Source organism: Maniola hyperantus, chromosome 7 (assembly GCF_902806685.2).
Source record: "Maniola hyperantus chromosome 7, iAphHyp1.2, whole genome shotgun sequence".
NCBI classification, from domain to species: Eukaryota; Metazoa; Arthropoda; class Insecta; order Lepidoptera; family Nymphalidae; genus Maniola; species Maniola hyperantus.
The window spans coordinates 608,739-633,847 of NC_048542.1; the positions used below are offsets into that span (position 1 = coordinate 608,739).

General features: G+C 37.5%; 1 protein-coding gene and 2 long non-coding RNA genes across 5 annotated transcripts in view; 1 reads left to right on the plus strand and 2 right to left on the minus strand.

Annotated features, from left to right (window-relative positions):
* The window catches only part of LOC117983684 (pancreatic triacylglycerol lipase-like), a 36,256-nt gene that overhangs the window by 3,335 nt on the left and 7,812 nt on the right, over positions 1-25,109 (minus strand). For both annotated transcript variants that reach the window (XM_034970305.2, XM_069499785.1), the window contains exon 7: positions 23,407-23,529. In XM_034970305.2, the coding sequence (XP_034826196.2) occupies positions 23,407-23,529 (123 nt within the window). The remainder of the gene's footprint in view (positions 1-23,406; positions 23,530-25,109) is intronic.
* On the minus strand, positions 301-8,978 carry LOC138402538 (uncharacterized). Of its 2 annotated transcripts, XR_011236911.1 has the most exons (4): positions 8,804-8,978; positions 2,217-2,336; positions 1,151-1,287; positions 301-1,061 (listed from the first exon to the last, which is right to left on the minus strand). It is a non-coding gene; the product is annotated as an uncharacterized lncRNA (long non-coding RNA). The 2 variants fall into 2 exon arrangements; XR_011236910.1 differs by lacking the exon at positions 8,804-8,978 and having other exon boundaries at positions 2,217-2,804.
* LOC138402571 (uncharacterized) lies at positions 17,000-20,796 on the plus strand. The gene is made up of 3 exons (XR_011236939.1): positions 17,000-18,416; positions 19,419-19,555; positions 19,645-20,796. It is a non-coding gene; the product is annotated as an uncharacterized lncRNA (long non-coding RNA).

A 25,109-nucleotide genomic window follows, 5' to 3' on the forward strand; every position in this document is an offset into this window, starting at 1 on the left:
AATCCATACTTCTATGAAGTGTCTGTCTGTAATTTCGAAATAACTACCGCAAGCTCATAATATTGTTATTTGAACTGTACCATAACAGCTGAATCAAACGTTTTTAAAAACTGTCTGTCTGTCTGTCTGTTTGAACGGGCTAATCTTCGGAACGGCAGAACCTATTTTGACGGGACTTTTACAGACAAGTAGAGGATTAACAAAGGATACTTTTTTAACCGAGTTTTAAAAAAGGAGTTGTGTTTTTCTACCTATGTACACAGAAATCTCCGAGATTTCTGGACCGATTTGGGTATTTTTTTTAATTGATAAAGAAACTTTGCAACATTGTCCTATATAAAATGTCATTTTATATAGGACACACAGGATTTCAACTCCTCAATCCTGATGCTGCAGGGGACATGACCACCAAAACTTATGGGATTTTGAAACTGTCGGTTATAAATTGATATTGGAGGTAGGTACCTATATCTACCAAGTAAAGACTTTATCATTGAACTCGAAGACCCACTTCTCGACCCTGATGCTGTACCTAAGGAATTGCATTGCTAAATCGTGGTGATCCCACGGAATTTTAAATGAATCATCGCCCACGCCCGTTCGGTACCCTCATTCCGCACATTGTTTTGATTAGTCAGTCCACCAATCACAACAAAGCATTCTCCCCTGTCCCCCGCCAACATTTTACGATTTTGTTTTCATGTAAAACCTTGTATATGCGTACTCTAGGAGTTGAATTCTCTGTGCTGGCGGATTACCTATTAGGAACACATGATTACACATTCGTTTGTCTGTGAAAATAACTTTTGTTGCCTACACTTATCTATTAGTAGCGACTAAAAACTATATATACTATCTACTTGTGTATACAAAAGTCAAAATAAATTCCACTTTGATCTCAAAAATGAAAATTTTATTTTTATAAGTAGGAAGTAGGTACAATTCAATTTCCCTCTAAAAGCCCACTACACACATAAACACAATATGTATCATTTTCTGTTTCAACAGTCACATTAGATGTATCATTCGACGCAGAACTATTGAAGCTCTCCATTTCATTTCTGGAATTAATAAACATACAATCAACATAATTATATTGTGAGTATTATCTATATAGAATGTATGCAAAAAACATAGCATAACAACTTACAAGTATGGTATGGTAGACCTTTCAATATTTAGTACAGAATTGAATGTTGCAGCATCATGTTGGATTTCAGTGGTACGTATATTGGGCACATTCATTTTATTTTCCTTGTTTTCTTCTAAAAGGAATGTCTTGAGTCACTAAAATACAACATAATTCAGCATTGACAAATCTGACAACAAATAGTAAATCTCTATATTATATAAAAATGAATCGCTGAATGTGTTGCTGATCGCAAATCTCGAGAACAGCTGCACCGATTTCGCTAATTATTTTTGATAATATTCCTTGAAGTACGGGGATGGTTCTTATGGAGAGAATTTTTTTTAAAAAGTCCTGAAAAAGAATCGACTGTAGGCGGTGCGAAGTTCGTCGGGGCAGCTAGTAACATAATAATTATATTATCCTAATCCTAATCTAAATATATAAAAGAAAAAGGTGACTGACTGACTGACTGACTGACTGACTGACTGACTGATCTATCAACGCACAGCTCAAAATACTGGACGGATCGTGCTGAAATTTGGCATGCAGATAGCTATTATGACGCAGGCATCCACTAAGAAGGGATTTTTGAAAATTCAACTCTGGAGGGGGTGAAATAGGGGTTCGAAATTTTGTGTAGCCCACGCGGACGAAGTCGCGAGCATAAGCTAGTCTATAATATAAAAATGAATCACTAAATGTCATCGCAAATCTCGAGAACAGCTGAACCGATTTCGCTAATTCTTTTTTTAAATTAGGTATTCCTTGAAGTACGAGGATGGTTCTTACCGAGAGAAAAATTTAAAAAATTTGAATCGACTGTTAGGCCGTAGGCGGAACGAAGTTCGCCAGGGCAGCTAGTGGAATTATAAATGTGAAAGTGTAGATGTTTGGATGTTTGTTACTCAATCACGCAAAAAAGGCTGAACGGATTTGAATGAAATTTAGAATTCTTAACTGGAATAACACATAGGCTACTTTTTATCCCGGAAAATCAAAGAGTTCCCGCGGGATTTTGAAAAATGTGAAATCCACGCGGACGAAGTCGCGGGCATTAGCTAGTATCTAAATAATATCAACTTACAAACACAGTGTCAAATTTTCAGAAGCTGGCTCTAAATGGTACGGTGTGATAGCATCATAATCTAATTCAATTCGATTTTTTGCTTTGTCGTTTCCTTGTCAAAGAAAATCCTGTGATCCACTAAAATAGAAGTATAATATATAAGTATTTATTAAAAATAAATAAATGTCATCATCAAATTCACCATCCTGGAGAACCTTGAAAACGACACTCGCGTCTATTTTTTATAAAAAGTGCTGGCCCGCCATCTTAGATTAAAAAATTAATGTCATTATCAAAACCAGCATCCTGGAAAACCTGAAAACGACACCCATTTCTATTTTTTGTGAAAAGTGCATGTCTGCTATTTTGGATTTGAAAATAAATGTCATTATCAAATTCAGCATCCCGGAAAAGTACATATTCAGTCAAATAAAATTCCCGTCGAGTCACATTGTTACTCACGTCGGGTGTGACTCACGGGAATAACCCCGAAAAAGTAATGGCATTATCATCACAAGATAATATTATGGTTTGGAAAGATTCTGATGAATTTTAATAGATCTCCTCTTTGCAAGGGATTTGCTTTTGCGAGTCTAAACCGTTTCTTTTTCCTCTTCCGCCAATCCATTTGTTACATGAAAACTCAAGTATATAATTAAATTGTCTAAGCACACAATATGACCTACATACTTATATTTGTAACTAGATGATACACGCGACTTCGTCCGCGAGGATATAGTGGTTTTTTAATCCCACGAGAACTCTTTCAAAAGCGATCACTATTTCAAATTTCAGCCAAATCCGTCTTGTACTTTTTGCGTGAAAGGGTAACAAACCTATACACACACACACGCAGATACAAAATTTCGCCTTTATAATATAAGTGTGATTTGACAACCCTGACTTTCGGAATTCGGATAAGTCCAAATTATATTTTATTACTAGTTGATGCCCGCAACTTCGTCCGCGTGGAATTAGGTTTTTAAAAATCCCGTGGGAACTCTTTGATTTTCCGGGATAAAAAGTAGCCTATGTGTTAATTTAGGGTATACCCTAAATTTAATTATATACCAATACGTGCAATTTATAATTTAAAACCGCGCGATTCCCTACGAGAGATATTTAAGGAAATAGGTATTCTTACAGTAGCTTCCCAATATATTTACAATAATATAATTTTTGTACGACAAAACATTCACAGTTACAAAAAAATCAGTGATCTCCATGATAGGCAAACTAGAAACAAAAATAAGCTAGCTACTCCTGCGCTCCGCCTCTGGAAGGTGCGAAAGTCATTTGTGGGAATGAGTGTAATATTTTATAATAAAATTCCACAAGCAATTTTAGACTTGCCTTTACACAAGTTTAAAAAATGTGTTAAAAGTATGCTCCTAAAAAAAGCATATTATACAGTCGCAGACTATGTAAACGATAAAAAAGCTTGGATTTGACTCGCTCCAGCAATGCACGGGGGTGCAATGGCTTGTATAGTACGGTATAATAACATTGTAAATTGAAAAATTAAAAAGAGCAACCGCCGAGTTTCTTGCTGGTTCTTCTCGGTAGGAACGGCATTCCGAACCAGTGGTAAATTAAACCTGACTATTCATAAGCACTTTTAAAAAGTTTACATGAATAAAAAAACATTCTATTCTATTCTATTCTATTCTATTCTATTCTATTCTATTCTATTCTATTCTATTCTATTCTATTCTATTCTATTCTATTCTATTCTATTCTATTCTATTCTATTCTATTCTATTCTATTCTATTCTATTCTATTCTATTCTATTCTATTCTATTCTATTCTATTCTATTCTATTCTATTCTATCTATTCTATTCTATTCTATTCTATTCTATTCTATTCTATTCTATTCTATTCTATTCTATTCTATTCTATTCTATTCTATTCTATTCTATTCTATTCTATTCTATTCTATTCTATCTATTCTATTCTATTCTATTCTATTCTATTCTATTCTATTCTATTCTATTCTATTCTATTCTATTCTATTCTATTCTATTCTATTCTATTCTATTCTATTCTATTCTATTCTATTCTATTCTATTCTATTCTATTCTATTCTATTCTATTCTATTCTATTCTATTCTATTCTATTCTATTCTATTCTATTCTATTCTATTCTATTCTATTCTATTCTATTCTATTCTATTCTATTCTATTCTATTCTATTCTATTCTATTCTATTCTATTCTATTCTATTCTATTCTATTCTATTCTATTCTATTCTATTCTATTCTATTCTATTCTATTCTATTCTATTCTATTCTATTCTATTCTATTCTATTCTATTCTATTCTATTCTATTCTATTCTATTCTATTCTATTCTATTCTATTCTATTCTATTCTATTCTATTCTATTCTATTCTATTCTATTCTATTCTATTCTATTCTATTCTATTCTATTCTATTCTATTCTATTCTATTCTATTCTATTCTATTCTATTCTATTCTATTCTATTCTATTCTATTCTATTCTATTCTATTCTATTCTATTCTATTCTATTCTATTCTATTCTATTCTATTCTATTCTATTCTATTCTATTCTATTCTATTCTATTCTATTCTATTCTATTCTATTCTATTCTATTCTATTCTATTCTATTCTATTCTATTCTATTCTATTCTATTCTAATTAACACTTTTATCTATCTCCATTCCCAATTTCATCCAAAACCGTTCAGCCGTTTTTTGTGTGATTGAGTAACAAACATCCAAACATCCACACACACACATCACTACACCTATTATAAATGTGAAAGTGTGTTTGTTTGTTGGTTCGTTGGTTTGTCCTTCAATCACGTCGCAACAGAGCAACGGATCGAAGTGATTTTTTGCATGGGTATGGTTGACCTGGAGAGTGACATAGGCTACTTTTTATCCCGGAAAATCAAAGAGTTTCCACGGGATTTTTAAAAATCTAATTCCACGCGTACGAAGTCGCGGGCATCACCTCATCATCATCATGATCAACCCATCGCCGGCTCACTACAGAGCAGGGGTCTCCTCTCAGAGTGAGAAGGGTTTTGGCCATAGTCTACCACGCTGGCCATGTGCGGATTGGTAGAATTCACACACCTTTGAGAACATTATGGAGAACTCGGCATGCAGGTTTCCTCACGATGTTTTCCTTTACCGTTAAAGCAAGTGATATTTAATGAATTAAAACGCGTATAACTCCGAAAAGTTAGAGGTGCGTGCCCGGGATCGAACCCCCCGACCTCCGTTTAGAAGGCGGACGTCCTAACCACTAGGCTATCATAGCTTCACCTAGTTTATAATATTAGTAGGATATAATATGTAAACTACTACCACCAGCTGTCGATACGATGCATTCTAAAATAAATCGACCGACCGACCGACAGACCGACCGGCCAAGTACGAGTCAGACTCGCGCCCCGAGGTTTCCGTACTACAATAGTAAAATGTTTATCTCTAAATCTCTGTTTAGAGATAAGCATTTACAATGTAACTTAATTTATTACTACTATGTAACTAGAATTTCGGTACATATAAAAATGAATCGCTAAATGTGTTGCTGATCGCAAATCTCGAGAACAGCTGAACCGATTTCGCTAATTCTTTTTTTATAATATTCCTTGAAGTACGAATATGGTTCTTACGGAGAGAAATTTTTTAAAAAATTCCTGAAAAAGAATCGACTGTTAGGCGGTACGAAGCTCGCCGGGGCAGCTAGTGAAAAATAAAAATAAATAAATAGGTAAATAGTATTTTTTGACATTTTGCATGATAAATCAAAAACTATTTAGTATGCACTAGATGATGCCCGCAACTTCGTCCGCGTGGATTTAGGTTTTTTAAAAATCCCGTGGGAACTTTGATTTTCCGGGATCAAAAGTCAAAGTCAAATGATTTGTTCAAAATAGGTAATAAATTACTCTTTTCGATTGTCAGTTGTTGGATTTGTAAAATATAGTGTTGATAGACCTTTTTTTTTGGGTTGTGCCACACATGACATACTTTATTCCGTCGCTTCTTCTACTTGAGGTTTTTTGACTTTATTACTCAAGTATAAGAGGCGCTGGGATAACCTAACCAGTTGGTAACTGGTAATGTGTGGTACAGCTTTAAAAAATAAACGTTTTTTCTTTTCTTTCTTTTTCTTTTCTAATAATATGCCATATGACATAATGCTGTGAAAGTAACTAAAATATACTAGTCTCGCCGTTTCTATGTCTGTCAACAGGTGAGATTGCAGTCAAGGGCTAACTTGTATCTGAATAAATAAATAAAAAAGTACTATTTGTACGAAGCGTTGCGTACTTTGTTTGTAAGACGGACAGACAGACAGACAACAAACTGATCCTATAAGGGTTCCTTTTTCCTTTTGAGGTACGGAATCCTAATGATCTCTCTTTTTGCACTGCATTTAACCTGAATCCAAGAACTTCCGATCCGAAATAGTCGTAAGCAAGACTGTATCGTCACCTACCACCAGGTGAGATTGCAGTCAAGGGCTAACTTGTATCTGAATCAATATTATTATTATTATTTTATTACTTATAATAAAACTGTAACAGGTGAAATTCTGTACATTGAAGATATTTTGAAATTTTTTTTTCGAGGGCACTCTATAATCGATACTGAACCCAAAACTGGATTTTTTTTCATTTTTGTCTGTCTGTCTGTCTGTCTGTATCACGGCCGCGCATCACGCTGAAACTACTGAATGGATTCCAATGAAACTTGGTACGATTTGACGTCATACTATGAGGAAGAATATAGGATACTTTTTATCCCGAAATTCAGCATGGTTCCCTTAGGAGAGGGGTTGAAAGTTAAAATGTATACTGAGCTGTAATTCATTAACGCGTAGTCCGATTTCATTCATTCTTTTTTGTTAGAAACCATACATGTTAAAACTTCAAGTTCCAACTTCTCAACCATCATCATAATAATGACGGGTAGCTTTTGTACTTTTGGATTTCAATCAGCTGTTTTAGGAATAGTTGATGTTGAATTGATATTAAAGGTACGCTTAGAATAAACTATCTCTGGTTTAGGTACCAAGCAACGACTTCATAATTCAACTCGATATCCCAACTCTTCAACCCTGATGATGCAGGGTATTGCACTCCTAAGCCACTGTTGATTGTGAGATAATATTGTAGATGCCAAACATATATACCATTATTGAACTTTAAGTTCCAACTCTTCAATACTGATGCTGCAGGGTACTGCACTCCTATTCTATGGGTTTTAGGAACTGTTGTTGGTGAATTAATATTGTACCATTTACTATTGTACCAATCCACGACTACATGGTTGAACTCCGTTCACAAAAATCCACGCACTCCATCGAAATCCTATTCTATTCCAAACTTATTCGCCAGCGTGACAGGAGTGGAGAAGGCGGATAGGGACGTGTGAGGGGTGCAACGGATCAACGTGATTTTTTTCCATCATCATCAGCCTGCGGTCGTCCACTGTTGGACATAGGCTTTCCCTAAAGAGCGCCACCACACCCGGTCCTCAGCCTTCCTCACCTAGCCACTTCCCGCCAGCCTCTGTATATCGTCGGTCCATCGTGCTGGAAGGCGTCCCACACTACGCTTACTTATACCTACGCGGTCTCCACTCAAGAACTTTCCGGCTCCAACGGCCATCACCTCTACGACAGGCATGACGTGCCTTCTTTTATCCCAGAAAATAAAAGAGTTCCCACGGGCTTTTGAAAACCTACATCCACGCGGACGAAGTCGCGGGCGTCAGCTAGTAAATAAATAAAAAAGTACTATTTGTACGAAGCGTTGCGTACTTTATTTGTAAGACGGACAGACAGACAGACAGACAGATAGACGGACAGACAGACAGACGGACAGACGAACAGACGGACAGACGGACGGGCAGACGGACCGATGGACGGACCGACAGACGCATGGACGGACGGACGGACGGACTGACGGACGGACGGACGGACTGACGGACGGACGGACAGACGGACGGACGGACAGACGGACCGACAGACGGACAGACAGAGGGTTCCGTCTTTTCCTTCTGAGGTACGGAACCCTAAAAATATAAAGAAATACCACCAGGTAGGTACCTACCTACCTATATTATTATACATATACAGGTACCTTTTTAGGGTTCCGTACTTTATAAGGAAAAAAGGGACCCTTAGGATCACTTCGTTGTCTGTCTGTCTTTCCGTCTCTCCGTCTGTGTCGTATCTGTCCTATAGGATACTTCCCGTTGACCCAGAATCATGAAATTTAGTAGGTACGTAGGTCTTAGAGCACAAGTAAAGGAATAAATCCGAAAACCATAGATTTGTGATTACAACTTACAAAAAAAAATTAAAGTGTGTTAATGAAAAAATAATTAGTATTTTCAATTTTCAATGTATAATAAGTATACCAAGTGGGGTATTATATGAAAGGGCTTTACTTGTGTATTCTAAAACACATTTTTATTTATTTTTATGCATAGTAGTTTTTGATTTATGGAGCAAAATGTCAAAAAAATACCTGAGTACGGAACCCTTGGTGCGCGAGCAACTCGCACTTGCCGATTTTTTAAAATTAGATAAAATAAATAACTAAACAAAGTTACTTACCTATTGTACTAGGACCACACGAGTAGATATCCCTACTAGGACCTCAACAACAAAGTCAGGTCAATAAACCAATGAATAAAATTGGTGTCCAAATTTCAAATTCCAGAGGTCAATGTACAAAATGCAATAAGTATTTGAAGGACTTATTGACTCTGCTCTGCTCAATCTTCTACACATTTGCATAGCCACTGAATTAATAAACGAATAAAAATTAATTTTATAAAATCATTACGGCTTTTGTTTTTGAAAACATAACAACAGTTGTCGTCATAGAAACCACAATATTACACGCGCAGCCGCGCGCCGCTGGGCTGGCCCTTCCCTCCGCCACCCGCGCGGTGTCTAATGTTTTGGGGTGAGAAGCATGATGATTTTAGCCGAAATCTAGCGCTTGAAAAGGGTTGAACAGTAGTTTGGGAAAAGTATTTTTGAGAAAAAACTACTGAATTTAGGTTTGCAAAGTAAAGTTATTTCAACTAATGAATAAATAAACTACGTGTAATGATAAATTGTTTTAGAATTTTCATATCCCTAATCTTATTTATTTACGCCCAAAGTTGTCATAGATTTAGTGTTAAAATAGGAATCTTTTGAGGCTCGTAACTTTTAAATCAATATTTTTTTCAATGTTTTAGATATCATTGAACCTAGATAATGACGAGATAAATCGATATAATTCTTAGTTTTGTGCGTACAATATCGAATATTGTTGTATTTTCCCTCCTACGTTTGTATGAAGAAAGCACCGAACTGAGCTGCCTTAACTCCTTTTATTAGAGAACTAGAGGATGCCAGCGACTCCATCCGCGTGGATTTAGGTTTTCAAAATCCCGTGGGATCTTTTTTTTTTTTTTTTTTTTTGACACTTTATTGCACACAACACAAAGTAAACATTGAAAAAACACAATACAGGATCTTATTCTAATAGATGTAGCATGCAAAGGCGGCCTTATCGCTAAAGCGATCTCTTCCAGGCAACCTTTGACGAAAGGAATCACGAAAGCACGGGTTGGTGCGGCAGCCGAAAATGGCCCTAGTTATTATTATTAATTAGACTACATACACAGTACATTCAAATAATACACAAATAAATATAATTATATATACCCATATACATATCTCTATAATATACTACATAATTCTGTTTACATAGATAAATAATAGTTCTTCAAACGATTTTTGAAGGTGTTTAAGGATTTCGCCTGACGTATTTCAGCTGGGAGAGAATTCCAGAGCTTGACACTGTTAGTGGTGAAAGAGTTACCATAGTATACCGTGCGGCTGTGTGGAGTCATAAGCTTATTGTCGGTGCTGGAGCGGAGGGAGAACTGATGGTTCTCACCAAGATAGGAAAACCGTTCTTTTAAGTATGATGGTGTTTGAGGGTAGTACAGAATACGATATAGGAGCGACAAAGCGTGCATCTCCCTCCGCCGAGATACTGGCAGCCACTTTAGTTTAGCACGGAACTCTGATACATGATCATATTTTCGTAGGCCGAAGATGAAGCGAATACACATGTTTTGTAGTCTTTCCAGCTTGTTTAAAAGTTCTTGTGTCAGGTCCGGATAACAAGAGTCACCGTAGTCTAATATTGGCAACAAAAGTGTGTTAGCTAACGTAATCTTAGTTTTTATTGGCAGAAGATTTTTCAACCGTCTTAGGTATCCAATAGTGGCGAAGATTCTCCGCCCCACCTCCCCCACTTGTGGACCCCAAGAGAGAGAATTGTCCAAGATTAGGCCAAGGTTCTTGACTTTATTGCTGTATGGCAATGCTATACCATCGAAGCGGACTGCAGGTAGATTATGTAGCTTAGAGAGCATTCTGGGATTACCAATAATGATTACTTGCGATTTGATCGGATTTACCGCAAGTCCATAGCACTTACACCACTCGCAAACCTTGGCCAAATCTGAGTTTAGTGTGTTAATTGCAGCTGGAATGCGCTCAACGGTTTCTGAAGTGTAAATTTGTAAATCATCAGCGTAAAAATGAAAGGAAGATGAAATAACCGAGGAGATTGTATTAATAAAAATAGAGAAGAGAAGAGGAGACAGGACCCCACCCTGTGGGACACCTGCAGAGAGCGGTGAGAGCGTGGAACACTTGCCATCGATTTTGATACATTGTTGACGTCCGCTTAGGTACGATCTGAACCAATTAATTACGTCAGAGGATACATTCAGGGAACTTAATATCGCAAGAAGTAGGTCGAAGTCGACATTATTAAAAGCGTTGCTGAAATCGAGGAGAATGAGAACAGTGACTAACTTGTTATCCATACCTTTCCGTATATCATCGCAGACTTTAATTAGCGCAGTGACTGTGCTATGGCCGGGTCTAAAGCCAGATTGAAATGAAGATAGGATGTTATTTTTAGTAAGGAAGAGACTCAGTTGTTTGTTAACAATGCGCTCAAGGACTTTGGACAGAAAAGGAAGAATGGAGATTGGTCGAAAGTGTGTGGGGGATGTCGGATTGGAGGTTTTAGGTATTGGGATAACAAAGGCTTTCCCCCACTCAGAAGGAAAAGTACACGAGGACAGAGAAAAGTTAAAAATGTGACATAGGATAGGAGCGATGCTATCAAGGAGCAGTAGGATCATCCTCCGACTGATTCCGTCATACCCCATTGCATCCGACTTTATGGCCACAACGTGTTTCTTCATTTCATCCAGAGTTACGTCGCTGAATTGGAAAGGAGGGTAATTAGGTATAGGTATGGACCTCAAATTATTGAGCGTCGCTTGTTTTATTTGACCATCCAGTGTCCCAGCAGTCGTGAAATGCTGGTTAAGTGTGTCAAGGTCCGGGATGCGATGAGTCTTTTTTTGTTGGCGTCCAATGCCCAACGTATTCAGAAACCTCCAAGTTTTGGAGGTATTGGAGTCTTTAAGGGAATTGCAAATGAAATTACGCTGGGCATCGCGACAAACTTTACTACACCGATTGCGAAGCTTTTTATATTTTTCACGGTTAGTAACTGTAGGACATAGTTTATATTTGCTTTTTGCTCTATTACGTTTGTTCATGAGGGCTTTTATCTCTGGTGTTAACCACGGAGCAGGGAGGTGTTTTAATTTGACGGGTCTCAGGGGAGCGTGCACATCAAAAAGTCCTGTCAGTAAAGAATTAAAGATATCCAGCTTATTATCTATTGTATTAGCGCTAAATACGGCAGCCCAGTCAATATTGTTTAGGTCAGACATAAATAACGAATTGTTAAAATTTTTAAAACTGCGGCGCATTACTACTGTTGGTTTAGCTTTTGGAGGCCTAATTTTGTAGGAAGTGAATATCAGATCATGGTATGAAAACGCTTCCGCGGGAAATTGCCCATGATTATCCACGTGTTGAGGGGAAGAGACTATCATTAGATCTAATAGAGATGGTGTGCAGTTAGGGGAATAATGGGTTGCATTCGTGGGTAGTATGTGGAGATTGCTGCTATTGATTATATCCCTAAGTTTTCTCGCTCGATGATCATCTTTAATAAGGCATGTGTTAAAGTCTCCCATTATTATCGTGTGATCAGCAGATGTGGAGAATTGTTCAAGTAGGTTTTCAAAATGATGGAAATAGTCAATATGAAGGGAAGGGCTATAGACTACACCCAGCAGCAGCTTTAGGTGTCCGAACAGCACCTGTATGAAAAGGTGTTCTGATGATTCTGAATACAAAGAAGGAGATTGATCAAGAATAGTAAAAGGAATATGGCTACGGAGATAAATAGCTACTCCTCCGCCTCCCTTGCCCGTACGATCATTCCGGATAAGATGGAAGCCGGGCAGACAATATGAGGTTGAAGGTAAGCATGGTTTTAAAAATGTTTCGGACACAAGAACTGCGTGGATATTTTTAGTATCGAAAGAGGATAGGAGATCAGGGAAATGGGAAGGGATACTTTGCGCATTAATGTGGATAACGTTAAAATTTTTAGGAAATATAGAAAATGTGGAATCTAAGAGGGAGCTAAGCGGCTGCGAAATACTATAGTAACTATCATCCGAAACTGAAGAGTCGGACAGATTGATGGCATTGTCTGGTTCACTTCCATAAGACGTGTCGTTTGAAGTCATAAATTATGTATAAAATAAATAGTATTTAAGGCAGCTCAGTTCGGTGCTTTCTTCATACAAACGTAGGAGGGAAAATACAACAATATTCGATATTGTACGCACAAAACTAAGAATTATATCGATTTATCTCGTCATTATCTAGGTTCAATGATATCTAAAACATTGAAAAAAATATTGATTTAAAAGTTACGAGCCTCAAAAGATTCCTATTTTAACACTAAATCGATGACAACTTTGGGCGTAAATAAATAAGATTAGGGATATGAAAATTCTAAAACAATTTATCATTACACGTAGTTTATTTATTCATTAGTTGAAATAACTTTACTTTGCAAACCTAAATTCAGTAGTTTTTTCTCAAAAATACTTTTCCCAAACTACTGTTCAACCCTTTTCAAGCGCTAGATTTCGGCTAAAATCATCATGCTTCTCACCCCAAAACATTAGACACCGCGCGGGTGGCGGAGGGAAGGGCCAGCCCAGCGGCGCGCGGCTGCGCGTGTAATATTGTGGTTTCTATGACGACAACTGTTGTTATGTTTTCGAAAACAAAAGTCGTAATGATTTTATAAAATTAATTTTTATTCGATTATTCTTCTTATAAATCAGTGGCTATGCAAATGTGTAGAAGATTGAGCAGAGCAGAGTCAATAAGTCCTTCAAATACTTATTGCATTTTGTACATTGACCTCTGGAATTTGAAATTTGGACACCAATTTTATTCATTGGTTTATTGACCTGACTTTGTTGTTGAGGTCCTAGTAGGGATATCTACTCGTGTGGTCCTAGTACAATAGGTAAGTAACTTTGTTTAGTTATTTATTTTATCTAATTTTAAAAAACCGGCCAAGTGCGAGTTGCTCGCGCACCAAGGGTTCCGTACTCAGGTATTTTTTTGACATTTTGCTCCATAAATCAAAAACTATTATGCATAAAAATAAATAAAAATGTGTTTTAGAATACACAAGTAAAGCCCTTTCATATAATACCCCACTTGGTATACTTATTATACATTGAAAATTGAAAATACTAAATATTTTTTCATTAACACACTTTAATTTTTTTTTGTAAGTTGTAATCACAAATCTATGGTTTTCGGATTTATTCCTTTACTTGTGCTCTAAGACCTACGTACCTACTAAATTTCATGATTCTGGGTCAACGGGAAGTATCCTATAGGTTTGTGTGACAGATACGACACAGACGGAGAGACGGACAGACAGACAGACAACGAAGTGATCCTAAGGGTCCCTTTTTTCCTTATAAAGTACGGAACCCTAAAAAGGTACCTGTATATGTATAATAATATAGGTAGGTAGGTACCTACCTGGTGGTATTTCTTTGTATTTTTAGGGTTCCGTACCTCAGAAGGGAAAAACGGAACCCTCTGTCTGTCTGTCTGTCGGTCCGTCTGTCCGTCCGTCCGTCTGTCCGTCCGTCCGTCCGTCCGTCCGTCCGTCCGTCCGTCCGTCCGTCCATCGGTCCGTCTGCCCGTCCGTCTGTCCGTCTGTTCGTCTGTCCGTCTGTCTGTCTGTCCGTCTATCTGTCTGTCTGTCTGTCTGTCCGTCTTACAAATAAAGTACGCAACGCTTCGTACAAATAGTACTTTTTTATTTATTTATTCAGATACAAGTTAGCCCTTGACTGCAATCTCACCTGGTGGTAAGTGACGATACAGTCTTAGTACGGCTATTTCGGATCGGGAATTCTTGGATTCAGATTAAATGCAGTGCAAAAAGAGAGATCATTAGGATTCCGTACCTCAAAAGGAAAAGGGAACCCTTATAGGATCAGTTTGTTGTCTGTCAGTCTGTCAGTGTGTCTGTCAAGAAACCTGTAGGGTACTTCCCACTGACCTAGAATGATAAAATTTGGCAGGTAGGTAGATCTTATAACACACGTAAGGGGAAAAATCTGAAAACAATGAATTTGTGGTTACATCACAAAAAATAAATAAAAATGTGTTCATTAACGAATAGTTAGTATTTTCAACTTTCAAGTAAGATTAGTAAACCAAGTGTGATATCATATAAAAGGACCTTACTTGTACATCAAAAACCGATTTTATTTATTTTTATCCATACTAATATTATAAATGCGAAAGTGTATCTGTCTATCTGTCCGTCTGTCTGTCTGCTAGCTTTTCACAGCTCATCCATTTAACCAATTTTGATGAAATTTGGTACAAAAATAGCTTGCATCCCGGGGAAGGACATAGGCTACTTTTATGATAAATAAGATTTAGTGGATACCGCTATTTTTCTGGAAATAACGTTAGATGCGAAACTTCAATGGGGCTCTCATATAAATAACTTATCGAACAGACAGTTCTGCTGCAAATGCGGTAAAAAAGATTCGCCAGTTGACAGACATAGAAACGGCGAGACTAGTATATTTTAGTTACTTTCACAGCATTATGTCATATGGCATATTATTAGAAAAGAAAAAGAAAGAAAAGAAAAAACGTTTATTTTTTAAAGCTGTACCACACATTACCAGTTACCAACTGGTTAGGTTATCCCAGCGCCTTTTATACTTGAGTAATAAAGTCAAAAAACCTCAAGTAGAAGAAGCGCCGGAATAAAGTATGTCATGTGTGGCACAACCCAAAAAAAAAAGGTCCCTACTCAGCATAAATGCATATTGTCTTGCACAAGTACAAAAACATACAGCGCTGGTTTTCAGTAGAAACCCTGATTCAGGTGGCACCACGGAATTATTATGGGGTAATGCTGCTGATATAAATTCTATTTTTGTGCTGCAGAAAAGGGCTATTCGAGCCATATATAGTATGGGACCACGAGAGTCACTGAGAACTAAATTTAGAGAAGTTAAAATTATGACAGTGCATAATCAATATATTTTTGAAAATTTATTGTACGTATATAAAAATAAATAAATTAAAAAAAAAGTGACTGTCATAAGTTCAAAGTGACTGTCATAAGTTCAAAGTTTTCATAAAACGTAAACTAATTAAAAAATCCTATTACATTGTAAAGGATTATTTAAATGATAAGTAAGCTTGGGAATGAGTTGCTCGGCTTTGTGATAGTTCTAATAAGTTTAATTTATGATTTTGTAAAGTGGTGATAATAAAAAGAATACCCGGCTGAGTTAGCTGTGGGCTCTTCTCAGTCTTGGGCACGTTTGGAACCCTCGTAGCGATTGCGAAATAATTATCAACACTATATTTTACAAATCCAACAACTGACAATCGAAAAGAGTAATTTATTACCTATTTTGAACAAATCATTTGACTTTGACTTTTGATCCCGGAAAATCAAAGTTCCCACGGGATTTTTAAAAAACCTAAATCCACGTGGACGAAGTTGCGGGCATCATCTAGTGCATACTAAATAGTTTTTGATTTATCATGCAAAATGTCAAAAAATACTATTTACCTATTTATTTATTTTTATTTTTCACTAGCTGCCCCGGCGAACTTCGTACCGCCTAACAGTCGATTCTTTTTCAGGAATTTTTTAAAAATTTTCTCTCCGTAAGAACCATATTCGTACTTCAAGGAATATTATAAAAAAAGAATTAGCGAAATCGGTTCAGCTGTTCTCGAGATTTGCGATCAGCAACACATTTAGCGATTCATTTTTATATGTACCGAAATTCTAGTTACATAGTAGTAATAAATTAAGTTACATTGTAAATGCTTATCTCTAAACAGAGATTTAGAGATAAACATTTTACTATTGTAGTACGGAAACCTCGGGGCGCGAGTCTGACTCGTACTTGGCCGGTCGGTCTGTCGGTCGGTCGGTCGATTTATTTTAGAATGCATCGTATCGACAGCTGGTGGTAGTAGTTTACATATATCCTACTAATATTATAAACTAGGTGAAGCTATGATAGCCTAGTGGTTAGGACGTCCGCCTTCTAAACGGAGGTCGGGGGGTTCGATCCCGGGCACGCACCTCTAACTTTTCGGAGTTATACGCGTTTTAATTAATTAAATATCACTTGCTTTAACGGTAAAGGAAAACATCGTGAGGAAACCTGCATGCCGAGTTCTCCATAATGTTCTCAAAGGTGTGTGAATTCTACCAATCCGCACATGGCCAGCGTGGTAGACTATGGCTAAAACCCTTCTCACTCTGAGAGGAGACCCCTGCTCTGTAGTGAGCCGGCGATGGGTTGATCATGATGATGATGAGGTGATGCCCGCGACTTCGTACGCGTGGAATTAGATTTTTAAAAATCCCGTGGAAACTCTTTGATTTTCCGGGATAAAAAGTAGCCTATGTCACTCTCCAGGTCAACCATACCCATGCAAAAAATCACTTCGATCCGTTGCTCTGTTGCGACGTGATTGAAGGACAAACCAACGAACCAACAAACAAACACACTTTCACATTTATAATAGGTGTAGTGATGTGTGTGTGTGGATGTTTGGATGTTTGTTACTCAATCACACAAAAACGGCTGAACGGTTTTGGATGAAATTGGGAATGGAGATAGATAAAAGTGTTAATTTAGGGTATACCCTAAATTAACACATAGGCTACTTTTTATCCCGGAAAATCAAAGAGTTCCCACGGGATTTTTAAAAACCTAATTCCACGCGGACGAAGTTGCGGGCATCAACTAGTAATAAAATATAATTTGGACTTATCCGAATTCCGAAAGTCAGGGTTGTCAAATCACACTTATATTATAAAGGCGAAATTTTGTATCTGCGTGTGTGTGTGTATAGGTTTGTTACCCTTTCACGCAAAAAGTACAAGACGGATTTGGCTGAAATTTGAAATAGTGATCGCTTTTGAAAGAGTTCTCGTGGGATTAAAAAACCACTATATCCTCGCGGACGAAGTCGCGTGTATCATCTAGTTACAAATATACGTATGTAGGTCATATTGTGTGCTTAGACAATTTAATTATATACTTGAGTTTTCATGTAACAGAAACAAAAATGGATTGGCGGAAGAGGAAAAAGAAACGGTTTAGACTCGCAAAAGCAAATCCCTTGCAAAGAGGAGATCTATTAAAATTCATCAGAATCTTTCCAAACCATAATATTATCTTGTGATGATAATGCCATTACTTTTTCGGGGTTATTCCCGTGAGTCACACCCGACGTGAGTAACAATGTGACTCGACGGGAATTTTATTTGACTGAATATGTACTTTTTCGGGATGCTGAATTTGATAATGACATTTATTTTCAAATCCAAAATAGCAGACATGCACTTTTCACAAAAAATAGAAATGGGTGTCGTTTTCAGGGTTTCCAGGATGCTGGTTTTGATAATGACATTAATTTTTTAATCTAAGATGGCGGGCCAGCACTTTTTATAAAAAATAGACGCGAGTGTCGTTTTCAAGGTTCTCCAGGATGGTGAATTTGATGATGACATTTATTTATTTTTAATAAATACTTATATATTATACTTCTATTTTAGTGGATCACAGGATTTTCTTTGACAAGGAAACGACAAAGCAAAAAATCTAATTGAATTAGATTATGATGCTATCACACCGTACCATTTAGAGCCAGCTTCTGAAAATTTGACACTGTGTTTGTAAGTTGATATTATTTAGATACTAGCTAATGCCCGCGACTTCGTCCGCGTGGATTTCACATTTTTCAAAATCCCGCGGGAACTCTTTGATTTTCCGGGATAAAAAGTAGCCTATGTGTTAATCCAGTTAAGAATTCTAAATTTCATTCAAATCCGTTCAGCCTTTTTTGCGTGATTGAGTAACAAACATCCAAACATCTACACTTTCACATTTATAATTCCACTAGCTGCCCTGGCGAACTTCGTTCCGCCTACGGCCTAACAGTCGATTCAAATTTTTTAAATTTTTCTCTCGGTAAGAACCATCCTCGTACCTACTTCAAGGAATACCTAATTTAAAAAAAGAATTAGCGAAATCGGTTCAGCTGTTCTCGAGATTTGCGATGACATTTAGTGATTCATTTTTATATTATAGACTAGCTTATGCTCGCGACTTCGTCCGCGTGGGCTACACAAAATTTCGAACCCCTATTTCACCCCCTCCAGAGTTGAATTTTCAAAAATCCCTTCTTAGTGGATGCCTGCGTCATAATAGCTATCTGCATGCCAAATTTCAGCACGATCCGTCCGAGTATTTTGAGCTGTGCGTTGATAGATCAGTCAGTCAGTCAGTCAGTCAGTCAGTCAGTCAGTCAGTCAGTCAGTCAGTCAGTCAGTCAGTCAGTCAGTCAGTCAGTCAGTCAGTCAGTCAGTCAGTCAGTCACCTTTTTCTTTTATATATTTAGATTAGGATTAGGATAATATAATTATTATGTTACTAGCTGCCCCGACGAACTTCGCACCGCCTACAGTCGATTCTTTTTCAGGACATTTTTTAAATTTTTCTCTCCATAAGAACCATCCCCGTACTTCAAGGAATATTATCAAAAAGAATTAGCGAAATCGGTGCAGCTGTTCTCGAGATTTGCGATCAGCAACACATTCAGCGATTCATTTTTATATAATATAGAGATTTACTATTTGTTGTCAGATTTGTCAATGCTGAATTATGTTGTATTTTAGTGACTCAAGACATTCCTTTTAGAAGAAAACAAGGAAAATAAAATGAATGTGCCCAATATACGTACCACTGAAATCCAACATGATGCTGCAACATTCAATTCTGTACTAAATATTGAAAGGTCTACCATACCATACTTGTAAGTTGTTATGCTATGTTTTTTGCATACATTCTATATAGATAATACTCACAATATAATTATGTTGATTGTATGTTTATTAATTCCAGAAATGAAATGGAGAGCTTCAATAGTTCTGCGTCGAATGATACATCTAATGTGACTGTTGAAACAGAAAATGATACATATTGTGTTTATGTGTGTAGTGGGCTTTTAGAGGGAAATTGAATTGTACCTACTTCCTACTTATAAAAATAAAATTTTCATTTTTGAGATCAAAGTGGAATTTATTTTGACTTTTGTATACACAAGTAGATAGTATATATAGTTTTTAGTCGCTACTAATAGATAAGTGTAGGCAACAAAAGTTATTTTCACAGACAAACGAATGTGTAATCATGTGTTCCTAATAGGTAATCCGCCAGCACAGAGAATTCAACTCCTAGAGTACGCATATACAAGGTTTTACATGAAAACAAAATCGTAAAATGTTGGCGGGGGACAGGGGAGAATGCTTTGTTGTGATTGGTGGACTGACTAATCAAAACAATGTGCGGAATGAGGGTACCGAACGGGCGTGGGCGATGATTCATTTAAAATTCCGTGGGATCACCACGATTTAGCAATGCAATTCCTTAGGTACAGCATCAGGGTCGAGAAGTGGGTCTTCGAGTTCAATGATAAAGTCTTTACTTGGTAGATATAGGTACCTACCTCCAATATCAATTTATAACCGACAGTTTCAAAATCCCATAAGTTTTGGTGGTCATGTCCCCTGCAGCATCAGGATTGAGGAGTTGAAATCCTGTGTGTCCTATATAAAATGACATTTTATATAGGACAATGTTGCAAAGTTTCTTTATCAATTAAAAAAAATACGCAAATCGGTTCAGAAATCTCGGAGATTTCTGTGTACATAGGTAGAAAAACACAACTCCTTTTTTAAAAGTCGGTTAAAAAAGTATCCTTTGTTAATCCTCTACTTGTCTGTAAAAGTCCCGTCAAAATAGGTTCTGCCGTTCCGAAGATTACCCCGTTCAAACAGACAGACAGACAGACAGTTTTTAAAAACGTTTGATTCAGCTGTTATGGTACAGTTCAAATAACAATATTATGAGCTTGCGGTAGTTATTTCGAAATTACAGACAGACACTTCATAGAAGTATGGATTTCTATAATATATACGAGTTGTTTATACACGCTGAGGCAGTAGTTACCTAATAGGTATGTATGTAAGTGAGATTTTATAGTATTCATCAAAAGATAAGTAGGTAATCATTATCATTCAAAACAAAATTAAAAAATATTTATTTCAGTAGGTAAAACAATTTCACATAGTGCGTAGTAATTGGGACCATCCCAGTAACTGTTTTAGTATTGCTACGAGTACTCGTGGCAGGCGACCCCGCTCTTCCATAAAATCTTATACAATAATAATTGAAATAAGTAGTTCCTTCATAAATCATATATTTACAAAAATTCATCGGTGACATCTGTCCAACTATCTGTGTGCCATCATCAATATATCCGGACGCTAGTGTGAGCGCATGCACTCGCTACACTGCTCATCACTGAGTCTATCTCTTTCTATCACAATGTTAGGTGAAATAGCATACAGGTTACCCACGTGGGCCGAGCAGTTCGGACGTGCATCCAGCGTCACCTTAATATAATAATATCCTTATAAAAATATATAATATATAATATATATGTATGTATATATAGTTATAATAATACAATTTGGTATACGGGTCTTTCTACAATTAATGTTTCCTTTCACCCGCCAGCAGTAGATGTGATCGCTTTATAGCACATTAATTAAAACATATTATATCTTTATATTAAATATACCATTGAAGCGTGATACCAGGCTACATCCTGCTACATCATATTACAATAAGCACTAAGCTGACTATGCTACTTCTACTAAGTTAAAACACTGAGCTAACTAAAATACCTATTTCGATTTAAATGCATCATATCTAATTAAATACAGAACTATAGCATGCTAGCGGTAATAATATCACACATATTTTCTTAAAATTACTATTTACAAAGCAAAAGTCACATTTAGGTATTCTGCGTAATTATTTAGTGTACTATTAATACAAAGTGCGCACAGTCCGTACGGGTAACTTTAGTAGACCACGGGCGTTGAGAGTTACCATAGACTAAAACGAAGTAAGACAAAACCACGCTGTCACGGCTGTCAGGATGTTAATGATTTACGCTGTCAGTGTATTGTCATTGTCAGTCTTGTGACATTGTCATTTGATGTTTGTTTTTGTTTATTTTGTAAACTCACAATATTTGACAATGTTTTGTGATTATTAAAGAGATTTTAAGTTGTTTTTAGTAGGTACCTTAAAGCAGCGAATCGAAAAGAAAATTGGTGACCTGCTTGTATTAATTATTATGAGTATAACTACGAGTAATATCTACTATACAAATGAGTACATAGAAATTTTGTACTAATATGAAACTAAATACAAAATATGCAGTAGCTGTACTTAATAATTGCAAGCAACCAAGTTAAAAGTCTACAACCAAGCCACAACAAACACTACCAGATTAGCAAAAGGAGACTTAGCCTTACTTCCTGGCATTTCTTTTCGTCCTGGCGGCCTCGTTCACCACTGGTTTAATGACTTTCGGAGCTTGAGATGCAGATTGGACAGGGACACTGGAAGTGGCTGCTGTGGGTGTCGGTTCCAGGCCATCACTGTTCGTATGGATGGAGTTAACCTCCACCTTGGAGGTCACCCGATGTCGCTTACCATCTTGGCCGATAACTATGATGAGTCCTTCCCTCGTCCAGCATTTTGAAACTCCGAACTTCTGCCTGGCTGCCATGAAGGCATCATGACGGTCTTTTGTTAGGAATTCGGACAGAGTTATGCCTGTGTTCTTAAGTGCCGTTTTAGCGAACCAGACTTGGTTCTTTATTGGCAGGTCCCGGAATTTTAGAAGTATAGCCCGGGACCTATCTTCCTTGGGCTGACCCAGGCGCCGGCAATGGCTCAAGCAGTCTTCCTTCAAGTCAGGCAGCTTTAAGTGTTTCGACAGAGATGCAGTCACTGTGGCCGTCAGGTTGTTGTCGGTGCCCTCAGGGATGCCGTGGACCAGCAACATCTTCCGCCGACTCCGCATCTCCATCTGATCAGTTTGTTTGGCGAGTATTTCGACTTGCTGTTGAAGACCAGCAAGTGCGGACAAAACAAATGCACGGAAAGCGTTGAACTGACCAGTGATATTAGATGTAGGGCTCGTTGCTGGAATCGCTCCTTGGAGACTCTTCTGGAATTCCGCCATTTGCTTGTTGAAATGTTCCGTCATTGTTTGGATTGAAACTTGTAAGGCCTCCATTGTGATGTTGTTTATGGTGACTGTGCTTTTGTGATATATGTATTATCTAATTAATCTTTCACTTCTGGTGCCAAGTGTGGATTTTCTGATTGGAGTTAGGGCTGGCAGGTAAGAGAAAACTAATACATGTTTGTAATTCAATAAATAACTTCACTAATATTAAATAAACACGAGAGCCGACAAAAACGCGTGCACACTTTTCAGATCTTTATGCTTTTCCGAGATAAAAAGCCTATGTCCTTCCACGGGATGCAAGCTATCTCTGTACCAAATTTCGTCAAAATCGGTTGAACGGATGGGCCGTGAAAGGGCAGCAGACAGACACACTTTTGCATTTATAATATTAGTATGGATATGGATTTAGGTTTTTAAAAATCCCATGGGAACCCAAAGGACGCTCCTCAATCCTCATGCTTGTGGCAAACAATATACAGCAAGCATCGGCAAACACCACATATATGACTTGCCTGCCAATCGGAACGTTCGTCACAGAGAAAAAGACTTACGTTTAACCATGGCCGCCAGCACAGCGCCCAGCTTCTCCCCGATGTTGCGCACATACGTCGCTGCGCGGATGTAGAACCAGCGGATCAGGGAGCTGGCGTCCAGCGCGAGCACGCTCGTTCGACCTGGGGAGAACAATCACCAACATGAAGTCTACTTCTTCACAAACTCTTAGCTCTTTAATATTATCTTAACGTCAAAAACCCATCACGCAAATCTATATCTATATCTATACTATTATATAAAGAGGTAATGTCGTTAAGTTTGTTTGTAGGGGTAATCTTTGGAACTACTGAACCGATTTTTAAAAAAATTCACCAGTAGAAAGCTACATTATTCCTGGCTATACGGGATCTTTAAAAACCGACGCGCGGGGATCAGCTAGTCAAATATAAAAAACTAGTTGATCCCCGCGGCTTCACTAGCGTGGATTTAGGTTCCCCGTAGGAACTTATGATTTCCAGGACAAAAAGTAACCTATCCGTAGTAGCCCGTCCCCGGGATGCAAGATATCTCAGTACCAAATTTCGTAAAAACAATTAAACGCATGATTCTTTTAAATTCTCACGGTATCACCACGATTTAGGAATTCCTTACAGCATAAAGGCTGAGAAGTTGGATCCTTGACTTCAAAAAGTCTTTACTTGGTAGGTTCCTACTACCTACCTACTACGACATAATCGCGTTGCATAAACGGACTGCCGCGGCCGTCGCCATTATATTAATTTCGTGATATATCCTAAGATATTATTCTAAATGAAATGATACAAAGGGCAGTTTTGGTCTAAATTAAACACTTGAGATGACGAAAAAATTCATTTTGATAAGGATTAATACTATGATAGTAAAACACCTTTGAAAGTAAAGCTTTGTTTTAGACCACATTTCAAAACCATAAAAATTGTTTTTGTGAGCCTACTGTAAAAGATAGATATATGCTATCGCGAGAGAAACTTTCAGCTTTTATAGAATAACGAAGGTGTGGTACTCACTGGCTCTCTCTCTATATTTTTATCGCCGATCTTAGATCATTGTAACGTGTTTAATGATTCAGGGAAATACGTGACATCACAATCCATTGTTATTCTTTTCTCGTTTTGTGCAAGCGCTCTGACTAACTCATTAATATTAGCGGTCACTTTGCGCGTTGATATTTCCTGGATTAGCATTATTCAATAGGTATCGATATACAGCGGTGATAGCCTAGTGGTTAAGACGTCGGCCTTCTATTCGGGAGGTCTAGGGTTCACCTCTAACTTTTCAGAGTTAGGTAGGTACAGACCTACCTAATAGTACGCGACAGATTGAGTTGGCAATCGGGGTATGAGTCGGGGGAACGCCATCCGCACCATCCCGCACCGCATTAGCGTGCAGGCTGTGCGGGTGTGCGGGATGTCTCCACCCGGATTGCCATCTTGACCGGTCGCGACTCGCGTACTATACCTACTTGTGTGTGTTTTAAGCATTGATGACGAACCAAGCAATTAAATACCTATCAATTGCTTTAACGGTGAAGAAAAATATCATGAGAAAACCTGCATGCCTGTGAGTTCTCCATAATGTTCTCAAAGGTAAGTGAATCCACTTGGCCAGCATGGTGGACTATGGTCAGACCTTTCTCATTCTGAGAGGAGACTCATGCGCAGTGGTGAGCCGGCGATGGTCGATGGTGATGATGTGATGTAGTCATTCTCCGAAGTTCTTT